Below are 20525 nucleotides of genomic sequence, written 5' to 3' on the forward strand. Positions count from 1 at the left end.
GTGTATTTGGATTTTCTGAAGGCCTTTGATACAGTCCCACATAAGAGGTTAGTGTGCAAATTTAAAGCACATGGGATTGGAGGTAACTTACTGGCATGGATTGAAAATTGGTTAAGAGACAGGAAACAGAGAGTAGGAATAAATGGGTCTTCTTCGGGGTGGCAGGTGGTGACTGGTGGGGTAGCGCAGGGATCAGTGCTTGGGCCTCAGCTATTCACATAGAAACATAGAAGATAGGAGCATGAGTAGGCCATTTGGCCCCTCAAGCCTGCTCCGCCATTCAATGAGATCATGGCTGATCATCCAAACTCAGTACCCTGTCCCTGCTTTCTACCCAACTGCCTTCTGTGGTAGAGAATTCCACAGCTTCACCACTCTCTTGGTGAAGAAATTCCTCCTCATCTGTGTCCTAAATGGCTTACCCCTTATCTTTAGTCTGTGACCCCTGGTTCTGGACTCCACCGCCATCGGGAACATCCTTCCTGCATCTAGTCTGTCTAGTCCTGTTAGAATTTTATAAGTTTCAATGAGATCACCTCTCATTCTTCTAAACTCCAGCGAGTATAAGCCCAATCGACACAAACTCTCCTCAAACGTAATTCCAGCCATCCCAGGTATCAGTCTGATGAATCTTCACTGCACTCCCTCCATGGCAAGAACATCCTTCCTCAGATAAGGCGACCAAAACTGCACACAATACTCAAGGTGTGGTCTCACCAAGGCCCTGTACAACTGCAGCAAGACATCCTTGTTCCTGTACTTGAACGCTCTCGCTACAAAGGCCAACGTACCATTTACCTTCTTAACTGCCTGCTGCACCTGCATGCTTACCTTCAGCGACTGGTGCACAAGGACACACAGGTTTTGTTGCACTTCCCCTTCTCCCAATCTATTGCCGTTCAGATAATAATCTGCCTTCCTGTTTTTGCCACCAAATTGGATAACCTCGCATTTATCCACATTATACTACATCTGCCCAATCACCCAACCTGTCCAAATCACACTGGAGTTTCTCGGCATCCTCCTCACAGCACACACGCCCACCCAGCTTTGTGTCGTCAGCAAATTTGGAGATATTACATCTAGTTCCCTCGTCTAGATCATTAATATATATTGTGAATAGCTGGGGTCCTAGCACCGATCCCTGCAGTACCCCACTAGTCACTGCCTGCCACTCAGAAAAAGAGCCGTTTATTCCAACTCTTTGCTTCCTGTCTGCCAACCAGTTCTCTATCCAAGTTGTTAAATCCGTGAATCTTGATGTATGGTGTCCTTCAATAGATAGACAGAGACTGCAGAGGAACAATCAACAGGTGTTTACTGGATGAGGGTTGTTCTAAAACTAACAGTACAGATCCCTACTCAGGGTTATATACAGGTGTGGTCACTGCCGGTACTACAGTATACAGGAGCTGTAAAAAGTAGTTCTCCCCTTAAAGGTACATACACTACAATTCCTCCCCTTTTAGATTAACAGTACCATAACATTCATCTAACAATTAATATTTTTAACATGCAACATTAACTGAAAATAGTCCATTTATAAATTCAGCCTTTGGGGCGACTTCCTGATCCTTTCTGGATAGCGCCTTTCCTGAGTGTCTTGCTCTTGGTGCGGAGGCGATTCTGGCCCCCTGTCGTCGGTTGGTTCTTCAGCTTCCGATGCTACTGTTTCTGGGGTAGATGCTACCTGCATGTCGGGTTCATCACCAGGTACGCGAGACATGGGGTTGACTCGTTCCTGTGACTCTAGGATCTGGTCGACATGGCGTCTCACAATGTTCTCCCCAACATCCACTGTGTACATTAGTGGCCCCTGCCATGTGCATATCGTTCCTGGTTGCCATTTCTCTGTTCGGTAGTCGCGGGCCAAGACTGGTTGCCCTACATTGAAGCTCCTTGTCGGCTTCTCATTGATGTGCTGGAATTGCTTATTCTCAACATCTCTTTGTACATTTGGTCTGAGCAAATCCAGACGAGATCTCAACCTTCGGTTAAAGAACATCATGGCCGGGGTCTGGTTGGTGACTGCATGTGTCGCATTTCTGTAGGCTAACTGGAAATTGTCCACCTTATGCTGCAGTGGAATGTCGTCATCGCACATGGCCCTTACTGCCTTTTTAAAGGTTTGTACAAACCTCTCAGCCAATCCATTTGTGGCTGGATGATACGGGGCGGATGTGTAATGCCTTACCCCATTCCTTTTCATAAATTTCCGAAACTCTTCGGACACAAACTGTGGTCTGTTATCAGAGCAAATCTGCTCTGGCAAGCCGTTCCTGGCAAATATGGTCCGTAGGACTGCAATCGTTTTCTCCGTGGTGGTGGAGGACATTTTGATGACCTCAGGCCATTTCGAGTGCGCATCCACGGCTATTAAAAACATTGAGTCCATGAATGGACCAGCAAAATCAATATGCACCCGTTGCCATGGAGAGGAGGGCCACTCCCATGAGTGTAGAGGGGCATGTGGTGGTGCATTTTGGACCTTCTGGCATCCTGAGCAGCTCTTTGTCAGGTCCTCAATTTGTTGATCGATCCCCGGCCACCACACATAAGCCCTAGCAAGGCTTTTCATTTTCACCCCTCCCAGATGGCCTTTGTGAAGCTCATTGAGCACTCTCTCCCTTAACTTGGGTGGAATTACCACTCGGGATCCACACATCAAGGTCCCCTGGCATACTGACAGCTGTTCTCTTCTGGATGAGAATGCTGGCAACAGTGAGTCACCATGTGTTGGCCATCCCTTCACCGTCAAGTCATGTACCCGAGACAGTGTCGGGTCATTTCGGGTCTCCTTCTCTATATCCGCGTTAGTTACTGGCAAACGTTCAATTACAGTCAAATAAAATATTTCGACAGGGTCCACTGCTGGAGCTTCCTCCGCAGTAGGCAGTGGCAGGCGTGACAGCCCATCAGCGTTTCCATGCTGTTTCGTGCCCCTGGAATCGGCCTTCTACTGCAGAGTTGCAGGTAGGTTCGAATCGCCTCATCGCCAATGTTAAATCCGTGAATCTTGATGTATGGTGTCCTTCAATAGATAGACAGAGACTGCAGAGGAACAATCAACAGGTGTTTACTGGATGAGGGTTGCTCTAAAACTAATAGTACAAATCCCTACTCAGGGTTATATACAGGTGTGGTCACTGCTGGTACTACAGTATACAGGAGCTGTAAAAAGTAGTTCTCCCCTTAAAGGTACATACACTACACAAGTCAGTACCTTGCCCCCAATCCCATGTGCTTTAACTTTACACGCTAATCTCTTATGCAGGACCTTAGCAAAAGCCTTCTGAAAGTCCAAATACACCACATCCACTGGTTCTCCCTTATCTATTCTACCAGTTACATCCTCAAAAAATTCCAGTAGATTAGTCAAGTACGATTTACCTTTTGTAAATCCATGTTGACTTTGTCCGATCCTGTCACTGTTTTCCAAGTGCTCTGCTTTTACATCTTTTATAATGGACTCTAGCATTTTCCCCACTACCGATGTCAGGCTTACCAGTCTATAATTCCCCGTTTTCTCTCTACCACCTTTTTTGAATAGTGGGGTAACATTAGTTACCCTCCAATCCAGGGGAACTGTTCCAGAATCTATAGACTTTTGGAAGATGACCAGCAATGCATCTACTATTTTGAGGGCCACTTCCTTAAGTACCCTAGGATGTAAATTATCAGGCCCTGGGGACTTATCGGCCGTCAATCCCGTCAATTTCCTGAACACCATTTCCCTACAAATACTGATTTCATTCAGTTCCTCCTTCTCATTAGACCCCATGTTCCCCGACATCTCTGGGAGGTTATTTGTGTCCTGCTTTGTGAAGACAGAACCAAAGTATGTATTTAATTGGTCAGCCATTTCTTTGTTCTCCATTATAAATTCCCCTGATTCTGACTGCAAGGGACCTACGCTTGACTTCACCAATCTTTTTCTCTTCACATATCTATAGAAGCTTTTACAGTCAGTTTTTATGTTCCCTGCAAGCTTACTCTCATACCATATTTCCCCCCTCTTAATTAATCCCTTTGTCTTCCTTTGCTGAATCCTAAACTGCTCCCAATCCTCAGGTTTGCTGCTTTTTCTGGCCAATTTATATATCCTCTCCTCGGATCTTATGCTCTCCCTAATTTCCCTTGTTAGCCACGGTTGAGCCACCTTTTTTGTTTTATTTTTATGCCAAACAGTGATGAACAAATTCTGTAGTTCATCCATGCGATCTTTAAATGTTTGCCATTGCCTAGTCACCCTCAACCCTTTGAGTAACATTCCCCAATCCATCCTACCGAACTCGCGCCTCATACCATCGTAGTTTCCTTTATTTATATTCAGGACCCTAGTCTCTGAGTCAATTACTTCTCTCTCCATCTTAATGAAGAATTCTATCATATTATGATCGCTCCACCCCAAGGGGCCTCGCACAACAAGATTGCTAATTAATCCTTTCTCATTACATAATACCCAGTCTAAGATGGCCTAATCTCCAGTTGGTTCCTCAACATATTGGTCCAGGAAACCATCCCGTATGCACTCTAGGAATTCCTCCTCCACAGTATTGTTACTAATTTGGTTAGCCCAATCTATATGTAGATTAAAGTCACCCATGATAACTGCTGTGCCGTTATTGCATGCATCTCTGATTTCACGTTTAATGCTATCCCCAACCTCAGCATTACTGTTTGGGGGTCTGTATACAACTCCCACTAATGTTTTCTGCCCCATGGTATTTCTCAGCTCTACCCATACAGATTCCACATCATCAGAGCTAATATCCTTCCTTACTATTGTGTTAATCTCCTCTTTAACCAGCAATGCTACCCCACCTCCTTTTCCTTTTTGCCTGTTTTTCCTGAATATTGAATACCCCTGGATGTTGAGTTCCCAGCCTTGGTCACCCTGGAGCCATGTTTCTGTAATCCCAATCATATCCATTTACATCCATTTGCGCAGCTAATTCATCCACCTTATTACGAATGCTCCTCGCATTAAGACACAAAGCCTTCAGGCTTGTTTTTTTTAATACTTTTGGACCTTTTAGAACTATTACTTACTGTGGCCATATTTGATTTAAACCCTTGACCTCTCTGCCTGCCTCTTTTGCTTTTCTCCTTCCTGTCTTTTGCTTCTATCCTTGTTTCCCATTGCTCTGTCTCCCTGCACAGGTTTCCAACCCCCTGCCATTTTAGTTTAAACCCTCCCCAACAGCACTGGCAAACACTCCCCCTAGGACATCAGTCCCAGTCCTGCCCAGGTGCATACCGTCCAGTTTGTACTTGTCCCACCTCCCCCAGAACCGGTTCCAATGTCCCAGGAATTTGAATCCCTCCCCCTTGCACCATGCCTCTAGCCACGTATTCATGTGAAATATCCTTCTATTTCTACTCTGACTAGCATGTGGCACTGGTAGCAATCCTGAGATTACTACCTTTGAGGTCCTATTTTTTAATTTACCTTCTCCCTATATTCAGCTTTTAGGACCTCGTCCCAGTTTTTACCTATATCGTTGGTACCTATATGCACCACGACAACTGGCTGCTCACCCTCCCCCTCCAGAATGCTCTGCAGCTGCTCTGAGACATCGTTGACCCTTGCACCAGGGAGGCAACATACCATCCTGGAGCCTCGTTTGCGGCTGCAGAAATGCCTATCTATTCCCCTTACAATAGAATCCCCTATTACTATAGCTCTCCCACTCTTTTTCCTCCCGTCCTGTGCAGCAGAACCACCCACGTGCCAGGAAGTTGGCTGCTGCTGTCTTCCCCCGATAAGCCATCCCCCCCAACAATATCCAAAGCGGTATATCTGTTTGAGAGGGGGATCTCCTCAGGGGACCCCTGCACTATCTGCCTGCGCCTACTACTCTGCCTGGCGGTCACCCATTCCCTTCCTTCCTGTGCAGCATTTACCTGCAGTGTGACCAACTCATTAAACGTGATATCCACGACGTCCTCAGCATCGCGAATGCTCCAGTATGTATCCATTCGCAGCTCCAGTGCCGCAATGCGGTCTGCCAGTAGCTGCAGCTGGATACACTTCCCGCACCTATGGTCGTCAGGGACACAGGAAGTGTCCCTGATTTCCCACATAGTGCAGGAGGAGCATACCATGGCACCAAGCTGTCCTGCCATGATTTACCCTTCAATTAATTTAAATTAACTTAAATCAAATCAATACCACCAATTAAATGATATACTCAAGGGACCTTGGTTACTAGCACTAGAAAGTATAACCACAAAAAAAGTTAAGACCTTCTAAACTTTATAAACTATGAACAATATATGTCAATGATTTGGATGAGGGAACCAAATGTAATATTTCCAAGTTTGCTGACGACACGAAACTAGGTGGGATTGTGAGTTGCGAGGAGGATGCAAAGAGGCTTCAAGGCGATTTAGACAAGTTGAGTGAGTGGGCAAATACATAGCAGATGTAGTATAACGTGGATAAATGTGAAGTTATCCACTTCGGTAGGAAAAACAGAAAGGTAGAGTATTATTTAAATAGTGATAGATTGGGAAATGCTGATGTACAAAGGGACCTGGGTGTCCTTGTACGCCAGTCACTGAAAGCAAACATGCAGGTGAAGAAAGCAGTTAGGAAGGCAAATGGTATGTTGGCCTTCATTGCAAGAGGATTTGAGTACAGGAGCAAGGATGTCTCAATACAGTTGTACAGGGCCTTGGTGAGACCACACCTGGAGTACTGTATATAGTTTTGGTCTTCTTACCTAAGAAAGGGTATACTTGCCATAGAAGGAGTGCAGCGAAGGTTCACCAGCCTGATTCCTGGGATGGCAGGACTGTCGTATGAGGAGAGATTGGGTCAACTAGGCCTCTATTCACTAGAGTTTAGAAGAATGAGAGGGGATCTCATTGAAACGTATAAAATTCTGACAGGGCTAGACAGACTGGATGCAGGGAGGATGTTTCCCCTGGCTGGGGGCTCCAGAACAAGGGGGTCACAGTCTCAGGATACAGGGTAGGACATTTAGGACTGAGATGAGGAGAAATTTCTTCACTCAGAGGGTGGTGAACCTGTGGAATTCTCTACCACAGAAGGCTGTGGAGGCCAAGTCACTGAATATATTTAAGAAGGAGATAGATAGATTTCTAGACACAAAAGGCATCAAAGGTATGGGGAGAGCATGGGAATATGGTATTGAGATAGAGGATCAGTCATGATCATATTGAATGGTGGAGCAGGCTTGAAGGGCCGAATGGCCTACTCCTACTCCTATTTTTCTATGTTTCTATATGGTTTATTCAGCAGGGTAAGGGCTATTTACTGTATAATTTTTTGGACTTACTGTATATTCAAAATAACTTTCATTTGTGTAGCACCATTAATGTGGAGAAACACCCCCAGGCACTTCACAGAGGCGTGGTCAGGTGCAAATGTACACAGAGTCAGAGAAAGGGATGTTAGGATTGGGTGATCAAAGGCTTGGTTATCAAGAGGTTCTTAAATAAGTAGAGAGAGATAAACCCAAGGTGATCAAATTTTGCTTCCATAGGTGTTGGACTTTAAGGTGAGTCATATCACATGATGCCCAGAATGCATATTGACGCTAGGTTCCTTCTCACCAAACCTCCAGACCTTGACATAATGGCCATCTTGATGGTTTAACTGCTTATCAATTTATCCTGATGTTTCCACTCTGAATTTACAAAGGAACAAGAGATAACCTGTATAATCCCAGAAAATTAATGTGACCTTTGCTAATAGTTGCTAATGTATTAGCTTCAGTGCCTCTATTGTTCTGACCAATCTGGTATTAACGCCTCACATGGGATGTTGCTGATTCGTCTGCTTCTTCCTACTTACCCTTTGTCCCGACTAATCACCAATATTGGCATATCGTAATCGGACAATGACCCCAAAATGTTATGATTAACTTTGATGGGACACCTGACAGGCTGACACAGAGCAAATTCTAACACGAGACACCTGTAATATAATTTTTGTAAGAGCTGTGACCTGTTACAGATTAATTAAATCTACTACTGAGATTTATAAACAAACAAAGAGCAACCGATTTCAGGATTTTTAAGTCTTTGTCTGATTGTCTCTTGATTTGAGATGGTGGGGTAGCAATATGGCATTACTGTATATATACTTTTAAGTGGTTGCTTTTGCTGTTGTAAAAGTGGTTGTTGTTGTAAAAGTTGTTGTTGTAAAGTTGTTTTTATTTGGTAAAAAGCTGTTGTTGTTGTAAAATTTGCCCATGGAAAAAACATCGTGTTCAAAGGAGCTTGTGGCCCACTCAGTACAAAAAAGAATTAGGAGAACATTGCTTATGACTTTTACACCTCCCACATTAGGTGTTACAATGGGGTTGATAGACCTGAATCCACCTTTAACAGAAAACCACACAGATACATTGGGCTGGATTTTCATTCAGGAGTCGGGTAGGAGGCGGGACTGCAACTTTCGGGGTTGTAGTCCTGCCTCCATCGAGATGTGGCCAATCCACGCGATTTTAACTTGATTTACCTTGTTGAGCCCGCCCAATGGGCTCAGCAGGCCAATTAAGGGCCACCCAGCAACAGGTGACGTCACAGACTGAAATTTCATCTGTCAAGAGGTTTTGACAGATGAAATATCAGTGTTTCACAGCTGTTTGAAGCTGTCAAATACTGACAGTCTTACTTCTAACCTGAGTCCTTCTCCACAGACTCAGTTAGAAATCTCTCCTGCACAGAAAGCTGAAGGCTTTCACTTTTGACAGTTCGCAGCCATTCTGCTTTCTGTGCCGGTAAGATGAGGGACTCCCAAGATCTAAAGGAAGGCTGAAAAGATAAGAAAAGGTAATTTAAACTTCTTTAAACACTTTAGACACACCAAACACACTTACCTTTGCACTCATGCACACATCACTCACTTGAACACCGACATCTCGACCCCTCCAAGTCCTTCAACCCGACGGCCCGCCTCGCAAACTTGCCGTGGTTTGGAGCCATTGGGAATCCCACACTTCAGCATTAAAAATAGGGATTAGGCTAGAAACTGCCTGTTACTACCTGTTAACAGGCAGTTAATTGGCACTAATCCCTTCCCGCCTCGGGTAGGCGGGTCCCAGCGCAGGGCGGGTACCCACCTCCTTTGAAATTGGCATGCAGGCTGGTTGGGTGCGGGATGGGGTCGGGACCCCTGATTTTGGGATTTTAACCCCCTACACGCCTCCAATTCTGACTCCACGGCCCAATGAAAATCCTGCCCATTATCTCCCATGTAGTGTCCGCGTATCAATAATACACGGACTGCAGGAGAACAATAATAACAGGTATTGACTGAACAGAGGGTAAGCTTAAACTGAAAGTACAGAAGACTGCTATGGCTTTATATACAGGTGTGGTCACTGCCGGTACTACAGTATAAAATCAGTTATCTCTTAAAGGTACATACACAACAATTCCTCCCCTTTTAGATAAACAGTACATAACATTCATTTAACAATTAAATAATAACTAATTACAATTACAATTTTCTCTGTACTATATACATCAACTGAAATAATCATTTATAAGTTCAGTCTTTGAGGAGGCTTCCTGATCCTGACTGGATAGCTCCTTTCTCGAATATCCTGTTCTTGCGGCGGAGTCGATTCTGGCTCATTGTCATTGGTTGGTTCGTCAGCTTCCAATACCACTGATTCTGAGGTAGACGCAATCTGTACTTCGGGTTCAATACCAGGTGCACATGCTTGTGGTATGGGTTTGGCGTGTTCCTGTGACTCTAGAATCTGATCAGCATGGCGTCTCACGATGCTCTCTCCAACGTCCACTGTGAACATTAGTGGTCCCTGCTGTGTGCATATCGTTCCTGGCTGCCATTTTTCTGTTCGGTAGTCGTGGGCCAAGACTGGTTGCCCTATCTTAAGCTCCTGGTTGGCTTCTCATTGATGTGCTGGAATTGCTTATCCTCAACATCTCGTCTTATGTTTGGTTTGAGCAAATCCAGGCGACATCTTAGCCTTCAGTTGAAGAACATTATGGCTGGAGCTTGGTTGGTGACTGCAAGTGTTGCATTCCGGTAAGCAAACAAGAAATTATCCACCTTGTGTTGTAGTGGTATGTCGTCGTTATACATCGCCTTTATTGCCTTTTTAAAGGTCTGAACAAACCTCTCAGCCAATCCATTTGTGGCTGGATGATATGGGGCAGATGTGTAATGTTTCACCCCATTATTCCTCCGAAACCTCCGGAAATCCTCGGACACAAACTGTGGTCCATTGTCGGAGCAAATCTGTTCTGGCAAGCCATTCCTGGCGAAGATGGTCCGTAGGACTGCAATAGTTTTCTCCGTGGTGGTGGAGGACATTTTGATGACCTCTGGCCATTTCGAATGGGCATCCACGGCGATTAAAAACATTGAGTCCATAAATGGACCAGCAAAATCAATGTGTACCCGTTGCCATGGAGATGAGGGCCACTCCCATGGGTGTAACGGGGCCTGTGGTGGAGCGTTTTGGACCTTCTGGCATCCTGTGCATCTCTTGGTCATATCCTCGATTTCTTTATCGATTCCCGGCCACCACACAAACGCCCTGGCTAGGCTCTTCATTTTTACCCCTCCCAGATGACCCACATGAAGCTCATTGAGCACTCTATCTCTCAACTTGGGTGGAATTACCACTCAGTATCCACACATCAAGGTCCCCCGGCACACTGACAGCTGTTCTCTCCTTGGCGAGAATGCTGGCAACAGTGAGTCGCCATGTGCTGGCCACCCCTTCACCGTCAAATCATAGACCCGAGAGAGTGTCGGGTCATTTTGGATTTCAATCTCTATACTTGAGTTTGTAACAGGTAGACATTCGACTATGGTCGAATGGAATATCTCAACAGGGTCCACTGCAGGTGCTTCCTCCACCGTAGGCAACGGTAGGCATGACAGCCCATCAGCATTTCCATGCTGTTTCGTACCCTTGTACTCTATGTCATACTGATGTGCCCCTAGAAAAAGTGACCATCTTTGCAGCCGTTGCGCCGTCATCACTGGAACGCCCTTCTTTGGGTTAAAAATGGAGACCAGAGGCTGATGATCAGTCAGTAGGATGAATTTCTGCCCGTGCAGATAGTGATTGAACTTCTTCACCCCCCACACCAGGCTAAGGGCCTCCCTGTCAATCTGGGCGTAGTTACGCTCGGCTGAGGTTAACGAGCGCGACGCAAAGGCTATTGGCCTCTCTGAACCGTCAAGGAATTTGTGTGACAGCACCGCTCCAATGCCGTAGGGAGATGCATCACATGCCAACCGAATTGGTGGTGTTGGATTGTAGTGGTCCAATACTTCTTTTGAAGTGATTAGGCATTTACATTTCTGAAAGGCACGCTTACACTCATCACTCCATTTCCATGTTACTCCAGTTTGCAGCAGGGCGTTCAGTGGGTGCAGAATTGTAGATAAATTCGGCAAGAACTTATGGTAGTAGTTCACCAACCCGAGGAACGACCTCAGTTGCGACACATTTTCCGGTGCTGGAGCCTTGACTACTGCCTCAATCTTGTCTGGGGACTTATGCAACCCTTCCTCATCAATCATGTGGCCACAATACGAGATTTGTCTCATGAAGAACTCGCATTTGGGGCGATTGGCTCGTAGCCCATATTCTTGTAATCTAGTGAGCACCTGCTCCAGGTTGGCAAGGTGTTCACTGTCATTTTCGCCCGTAACCAGGATGTCGTCCAAATAACACTGGGTCCCCGGGATCCCTTGCAGGACTTGTTCCATCGCCCTCTGCCAAATAGCCGGGGCTGATGCTACCCTGAATACCAGTCGGTTGTACTGGTAAAGACCTTTGTGAGTGTTTATCGTGAGGTATTTCCTAGATGCTTCTTCCACCTCCATTTGTAGATACGCTTGGGCCAGATCAATCTTCATAAACCGTTTCCCTCCAGGTAGTGAGGCGAAAATATCTTCTATCCGTGGAAGTGGATATTGTACTGTGTGCAGGACTGAGTTCACAGTTACCTTGAAGTCCCCACAGATGCGAACCTTCTTCGGCTCCCCAGGCGTGCTGCTCAATGATTTCTTCATTACAGGAATGATGGGTGTGGCCCACTCGCTCCAGTCGACCTTGGACAGCACACCCGAATGCTCCAGACTCTCCAGCTCTGCTTCAACGGCTGGGCGGATTGCGTACGGTACCGGTCTGGCCTTAAAAAATTTTGGGTTTGCGTTATCTTCGATTTTTATTGTTGCCGTTACTCCTTTTAGAGTCCCAAGTCCTTGTTGGAACACCTCTTTTGCGTCAGTTAGAATTTTTGACAGTCGTCCAGGTGTGACGTCGTCATCCTTTTTGTCAGTCACAGTTAGCGCCTGAATGGAATGCCAATCCAATTGTATTTTTTGGATCCATTCACGTCCCAATAATGGTGGTCCTCCATCTTGTAGTATATATAGATACAGTTTCTGTGTTTCCTTGCCGTTGTATTTAACTGGCACCCTTATTTTTCCTCTGGGGTAGACTTTTTGCCCTGTGTATGTCTTCAATACAATGGACGTGTCCTTCAAGGGTATGTGTGAGAATAGCCACTCATAGCCTCGTCGATTCATGACAGTTAGGGCTGATCCTGTGTCCAATTCCATCTTTACTTGGGACCCTGCTATCATGAGGGTGACCCAAATGGTTCGGTGATCCTCCTTTGCGATCACGTTGTGTAACTTTAGACAACTTAGTCTCCTGTTCCTGGAGTCATTATCACTCTCCTGATCTTCTGAACTACTGTCTGTCATTTTCTTTACTTTCTTGTACTTTTCCTTAGTAGTTCTTTTAGTGTTGGTTTTCTTTCCCGACCTGCAGACTCTTGCTATGTGTCCCATTTTCCCACATTGCCTGCATACTTTGTCCTTAAACCAGCAGTCCTTCTGATCATGGGTTGTTCTGCTGCAGCGATAGCACTTTTCTGCTCCATATGCCGTTTCGTTAGCGTTGTATTCTTGTGGTTTCTGTTGTATTTCTGCAGCTCCCCGTGCTGCTGCTTCATAGGATACTGCCATGCTGAAAGCCTGTTCTAGCGTCAGGTCCTTTTCCGAAAGTAGTCATTTCTGGGTTCCTTCACTCTGGAGCCCGCAGACAAACTTATCCCTTAAGGTGTCTGCCAGTCCTGCTCTGAACTGGCAGTGCTTCGATAACTTGCGTAGTTCCGTAAGATAGTCAGCATTGCTCTCATCTTTGTGCTGGTTTCTTTTATGGAACTTGAATCTTTCTGCTATCAGCAGCGGTGTAGGGTTTAGGTGTTCCTGTAAGATATTAACAATCTCTTCAAAACTTTTCTCCATTGGTTTAGCTGGGGTAATTAAATTCCGCAATAGGCTGTACGTTCTAGCGCCCATCAAATTTAATAATACCGACGCCGTCTTTCCATCGGCCACCTCATTTGCCTTGCAGTACACTTCAATTCTTTCCACATACGTGGTCCAGTCTTCTACCTCATTGTCGAAAGCAGTGATACTGCCACTCTTCGGCATCTTGGGTGGTTTAAAATGGCGCCTCCCGCGCTTTTTCTTCTTCCCCAATGGATTAAAATGGCGCCTCCCGCGCTTTTCCTTCTTCCCCAATGGAATAAAATGCCTCCTCCCGTGCTTTTCCTTCTTCCCCTTGCTGCCACGCTGCTCCTAGCGTTCTACAGGGTAATGGCGGTGACCCGCGGCTTCGGCGCGTCTCACTTTTCCTTCCCCTCATTTTATTTTCTCTATGCTGCCCGGTTCTTGAGCACCGACTGCGCCCTGTGCGCTCCACCCTCTCTCTCTCTCTTTTCCTTCTGACGACGCTGCACGGCCCCTTTGCAGAGCCACTCGATCGAGCTCGAGCCCGCCGCAGTCCGGAAATGTCAGCGCACTACCTGCTACCAGCACGATTTGCTGGAACACCTTGACTGGGGAGCAAGCCCAGCTCTCCACAGCCTCCCCTGCAATTCTCCGAACTCCGATGGATCCCTGGGCGGTTGCCCGTGGTCGACGCCCATTGCTCTGACTTCGACCTCCAAGAAGCTTCTTTTCATGGAAAGATCCCCGTGAGGTGATGCAGTACTGCAGGTGAGTTCGAACCTGCTCGTCGCCAGTGTAGTGTCCGCGTATCAATAATACACGGACTGCAGGAGAACAATAATAACAGGTATTTACTGAACAGAGGGTAAGCTTAAACTGAAAGTACAGAAGACTGCTATGGCTTTATATACAGGTGTGGTCACTGCCGGTGCTATAGTATAAAATCAGTTCTCTCTTAAAGGTACATACACAACATCCCAGAGATACTATATTTAACCACTAACTCACGGATTAAACAAAAACTCAACCAAGCCGATGATCACTTGAAGTCTGTTGAAATCCTTAGACACCTTCTCTTCATTAGACCAAGATACATTTCTCCTGGCTGACTGTAGTAAAAAACTAGATATTATGTCAATTCTTATATCTTTTGTGTTCAAAACTTCTTTTGTGGCTCTCATGTGTACACCTCAATGATTGGCTCATTCAAGCATGGCTTTTCCCCTTGTTGTTCATGATTGGTTCAAAGTTTACTTCATCCTGCGTGTCACTTGTTGCAGTTTAATGAGGCTTTTATCTCAAGACAGTGCTGGTTGGTTCCGCTGGTTCCATAGCAACCATAGATTTGTCCTTGGTTACAACTGCTTTTTTGTCTGAGTAATGTTTATTAAAAATGTTCCTTCTATTCCTGTTCTCAACTTGCATTTTAATGTGGTTTAGCCATCATTAAAAGCTTCTGGTTGCCTGTTACTTTAATTCTCCACTCCACTCCCACTCTGACCTCTCTATTCTCAGCCTCCTACACTGTTCCAATGAAGCTCAACATAAGCTCGAGGAACAGCACATCATCTTTTGATTAGGCACTTTACAGCCTTCTGGATTCAACATTGAGTTCAACAATTTCAGACTATAACCTCTGCCCCCATTTTTTTGGATTCTACAATTCCCATTTACACCTCTTCTAGACCAATCTTTTGTTTCTTTACTTGTCTCAATACCATCTCCTTTTGCCTTGTACAATCATATCTTTCATCATTTAATCTTTCCTGCCTTCCACCCTGTCACAAGCACTCCCTGTTGTTCTTTCATCCCCTCCCACCCTTTCCCTGCCCCTGCACTTGCTTAAAACCTTGTTATATCTCTAACTTTTCCAGTTCTGATGAAGGTTCATCGACCTGAAATGTTAACTCTGTTTCTCTCTCCACAGATGCTGCCTGACCGGCTGAGTATTTGCAGCACTTACTGGTTTTATTTCCGATTTCCAGCACCCGCAGTATTTTGCTTTTGTATTAAAAGTTCTCTTTTGTATTAAAGTTCTTCTTGTTGTCAGGGATGTTTAAAATAGATATTCCTTCTGGCCCTTTAAATAGTCTAGGTGAAATCACATCATTCGGGTCCGCATCACGCCTGCTCACATGCGTTGGAGACGCGAAACACAGAAGGGAATTCAAGAGCAGAGGGAGCTGGGGATGCATATTCACAAATCTTTGAAGGTGGCATGGCAAGTTAATAAGGTGGTTAAGAAAGCGTATGGAATATTTGGCTTTGTAAATAGGGGCATTGAATACAAAAACAAGGAAGTCATGGTAAACCTTTACAAACCACTGGTTAAGCCTCAACTGGAATATTGTGTACAATTCTTGGCACCACACTTTAGGAAGGATGTCTAGCCTTGGAGACGGTGCAAAGGAGGATTACCAGGATGATACCAGGGATGAGCGATTTCAGTTATGTGGAGAGATTGGTGAAGCTGGGATTGTTCTCCTTAGAGCAGAGAAGGTTAAGGGGAGACCTAATAAATGTATTCAAAATTATGAGGGGTTTTGATAGAGTAATTTGAGAAACTGATAGAGAAACTGTTTCCTCTGGCAAGTCGGCCGGTAACCAAAGGTCATAGATTTAAGATAATTGGCAAAAAGAACTCGAGTGAAAATGAGGAGAATTTTTTTTCACACAGGGTTCATTAAGATCTGCAATGCACTACCTGAAAGGGTGGTGGAATCAGATTCCATAAGAACCTTCACATGGCAATTGGACATGTACCTGAAGAGGACTAATTTGCAGGCTTATGGGGAAAAGCAGGGGTTGTGGACTAAATTGGACAGTTCTTTTCAGAGGCAAGATGAGCCAATTGGCCTCCGTCTGTGCTGTAAGATTCTATGATTCTATAATTAAATTAATAATGAAGCATCCATGTTGAAATTGGACATTCCCATGCGTCTCGTGATCGTCCGCATTTCATGCCCACTATCGCCACCCCCGCCCCCCCACTCAGACCCCAGCTCTGTGTTAATATCGACCCCTACGTAACAGATGCAATGCGTAGCCTCAAAAATGCACTAAAGACAGTGGGGTAATTTTGACTTTGGGTGATCGTGTAAAATGGGCAATATCGATTCAGCCACCAGTTTATACATCTCTCCTGATTTTCATTTCCGCTCAAGTCAAAATTACCCCCTGTGGCCCTATTGGGACGATGACAAGAAAAATGAACAGATAAAGATATTTATCTGACAAATATACCCCATGTGTTTTATAATGTACTGGAACAAATGCCTCCTTAAAATAACGCACTGTGGATGTTGCAGTCATTCGCAATCCAATTTTGGAAAGGAACCTGAAACAGCCATGAGGCCCCAACATACATATGCAGTGACCCTAATGCCAGTTTCAGTTGTGCGCACTGGATACCTACTGAGCAGCCCTAACCAATATGACGGGCGGCACACTTCCTTCATGGAATGTGCGTGCACACACTACCCACCGTATTGGACCCATAGACTCCCATTTTATGCCTGTAAAACGGGCACAGCATAATCCAATTTCTAGGTTGTTATCTTCCAGACATACAGAATATGTTGTGAAATTAATAGATTAGTTGTCTGGTCATCATAATGATACAGTATTGTTTACTTCTTAAATGCTTTTCAAACAGCAGTTTTAATAACACTGATGGAAAATTAAAAATTTTCATTAACAAAATGCACATTCCTGATTTTAGGGAAGGAGGTGTGTCTGAGATAACAGAAGTTTACCACACGAGTACCTCTAGTCAATTTTTGGCTGCTGCCATTACAAGCATTATAATTCCATTTAGTGCAGAACCTTTTCAAAGAAGGATCTTTTCGAACAAACTGCTTATTGTTAAAAGAAAGCGAGTATTCCACCTTGAGCTGTTGGATGCTGGTAAGCAACTGTAAGGTAACAAAAATTGTTTAACTGAATTCTGCTTTGCAATTTTATTTCCTTTAAGTTTTTTTAATATTTGTTCCTTCCCACTTAAGGTTTTCTTATACTGTGAACAATTCCTCAGCTGAGAGGCCAGGCAGACAACAAGCTCTTTGGTCTCTATCAACTTCCTGTGTAAATATGCCAGAATAATCTGGCCTGTGATTAGTTAATCACTGTTACAAATTTCAGGTCTGCAGATGATTGTCCCGAATATGCTGGAAAAATAACGGGGAATTCACTTGGCCCGCCGTTATTAGTGTGTAAATAAACAGTAACTTGTGGCGAGGAAGAGCTATGTCGTAAGCTGCAAATCGTCACAAATTGCTGGTGACTTGCTCTGCTGGTAGCTTCGCAAAAACAGTCAATCTCACCATGAGTTGGAAAGTGAAATTGAAGATTTGCAGTGTAAATATGAATTAAACTTGCCGCAGAAAGTTAGGGCTGCTATTTCATGTCGTGAGGACCTTGTTAATGACAGGATTTATCCTGACATGCCATTCAATCTTGGAGACCCAGAAAGAGAACAATTGAAACTGGAGTATCACTCCTACAGGTAGTAAATTGTTCTGAGAGGTTTTTAAAATTTAAAATTTTACATTTTTTTCTTATTTTTCCTTTCTGTCTCTTTTATTCTCTCTTAATCCACTCTCTTTTCCTCTCTTTCTGTATCTACTTTGACTCTAATTCACCCTATTTCCTTCCCCACAGTGGAGGGGGGAAGGATATATACTGAGCGGAAGTTTAAAAAGTCAAAGAAAAATGAGAAGGCAAAAGTGTAGGGTAGCGATAGGGGTAATGAAAACCAGAGTGTGATAGGAAGGGATAGAGCGTATACACATAACAGTGCGTCAGAAAGAGGGGTCAGAGAAGGGAAAAATGGTAAAAAGACTAAATTAAAGCTCTATATCTGAACGCATGCAGCATTCGTAACAAGATATGAGTTGACAGCACAAGTAGAAATAAATGGGTATGATCTGAAAGCCATTACAGAGACATGATGGCAAGGTGACCAAGGCTGGGAACTGAATATTCAGGGGTATTTGCCATTTTGTAAGGATAGGCAGAAAGGAAAAGGAGGTGGTGTAGCTCCGTTAATAAGGGATGAGATCAGTGCAATAATGAGAAATGATATTGGCCTAGAAGATCAAGGCATAGAATCAGTTTGGGTGGAGGTAAGAAATAATAAGGGTAAGAAGTCACTGGTGGGAGTGGTCTACAGGCCCCCAAACAGTAGCCACACTGTAGGGCAGAGTATAATCAAGAAATAACAGAGGCTTGTAAGAAAGGTACCGCTATAATATGGGAGATTTTAATCTCCATATTGATTGGACAAAACAAATTGGCAAAGGTAGACTTGAGGAAGAGTTCTTAGAGTATATATGGGATGGTTTCTTGGAACAATATGTTGTGGAACCAACCAGGGAGCAGACTATTTTAGATCTGGTAATGTGTAACGAGGCTGGATTAATTAATGATCTCGAAGTGAAGGATCCTCTTGGGAAAAGTGATCATAGCATGGTAGAATTTCAAATTCAGTTTGAGGGTGAGAAAGCTAGGTCTCAAACTAGTGTCCTGAACTTAAACAAAGGTAATTACAAAGATATGAAGGCAGACTTGGTTAAAGTGGACTGGGAAAATATATTACACACTGTAGAAAAGCAGTCATTTAAGGAGATATTTCATAACTCTCAGCAAAGTTATATTCCAGTGAGAAAGAAAGACTCTAAGAGAAGGATGAACCATCCGTGGCTAACTAAGGAAGTAAAGGATGGTATCAAATTGAAAACAAAAGCATACAATGTTGCGAAGAATAGTGGAAGGCCAGAGGATTGGGAAATTTTTAAAAACCAGCAAAGGACGACTAAACAAATGACAAAGAGAGAGAAGATAGCTTATGAGGGTAAGCTAGCAAGAAATATAACAACAGACAGTAAGAGCTTCCACAGGTATATAAAAAGGAAGAGAGTAACTAAAGTAAGCGTTGGTCCCCGAGAGGATGAGTCTGGGGAATTAATAATGGGAAACAGGGAAATGGTGGAGACTTTGAACAAATATTTTGTTTTGGTCTTAACGGTAGAAGACACTAAAAGCATCCCAATAATGGATAACCCAGGGGCTATTGGGGTGGCGGGGTGGGGGGGGGGGACTTAAAACAATCACTATCACTAGAGAGAAAGTACTAGGCAAACTAATGGGACTAAAGGTGGACATGTCCCCTGGACCCAATGGCCTGCATCCTAGAGTCTTAAAAGAGGTGGCTGCAGCAATAGTGGATGCATTGGTTGTAATCTACCAAAATTCCCTGGATTCTGGAGAGGTCCCAGCAGACGGGAGAACCGCAAATGTAATGCCCCTATTTAAGAAAGGAGGGAGACCGAAAGCAGGCAACTATCGACCAGTTAGCCTAACATCTGTCATTGGGAAAATGCTGGAGTCCATCATTAAGGAAGTGGTACGATAGCAAAATACTGCAGATGTAGGGTCCAACCCGAAACGTCAACTCAAATTTCTCTCCACGGATGTTGCCTGACCTGCTGAGTTTTTCCAGCATTTTCTGTTGTTATTAAGGAAGTGGTAGCAGGACATTTAGAAAATCATAATATACTCAAGCAGAGTCAGCATGGTTTTATGAAAGGGAAATCATGTTTGACAAATTTGCTGGAGTTCTTTGAGGATGTAACGAGCAGGATGGATAAAGGGGAACCAGTAGCTGTCGTGTATTTGGATTTCCAGAAGGCATTTGATAAGGTGCCAAATAAAAGGTTACTACACAAGATAAGGGCTCACGGGGTTGGGAGTAATATATTAGCATGGATAGAGGATTGGCTAACTAACAGAAAACAGAGAGTCGGGATAAATGGGTCATTTTCAGGTTGGCAAACTGTAACTAGTGCAGTGCCGCAGGGCTCAGTGCTAGGGCCTCAACTATTTACAATCTATATTAATGACTTGGATGAAGGAAGATATAGATAGTCTAAGTGATTGGGCAAAAATCTGGCAGATGGAGTTTAATGTGGGAAAATGCGAGGTTATCCACTTTGGTAGGAACAATAAAAAAGCAAATTATTATTTAAATGGTGAGAGATTACAAAATGCTGAGGTACAGAGGGATCTGGGGGTCCTTGTACACGAATCACAAAAAGTTAGCATACAGTTACAGCAAGTAATTAGGAAGGCAAATAGAGTGTTGGCCTTTATTGCAAAGGGAATGGTTTTTAAAAGTAGGGAAGTCCTGTTACAACTGTAAGACCACACCTGGAGTACTGCGTACAGTTTTGGTCTCCTTATTTAAGGAAGGATA

The 20525-nt window shown here is 44.3% G+C and overlaps 1 protein-coding gene across 1 annotated transcript in view; it reads left to right on the forward strand.

Annotated features, from left to right (window-relative positions):
* LOC147109109 (cation channel sperm-associated auxiliary subunit beta-like) overlaps positions 1–20525 on the forward strand; it is a 556551-nt gene that overhangs the window by 349363 nt on the left and 186663 nt on the right. The window contains exon 17 of the mRNA XM_086002719.1: positions 16995–17179. Coding sequence (XP_085858845.1) covers positions 16995–17179 — 185 coding nt within the window. The remainder of the gene's footprint in view (positions 1–16994; positions 17180–20525) is intronic.

Source organism: Somniosus microcephalus, chromosome 12 (assembly GCF_052327205.1).
Source record: "Somniosus microcephalus isolate GS21.2 chromosome 12, FLI_Smic_1.0, whole genome shotgun sequence".
Taxonomy (NCBI): domain Eukaryota; kingdom Metazoa; phylum Chordata; class Chondrichthyes; order Squaliformes; family Somniosidae; genus Somniosus; species Somniosus microcephalus.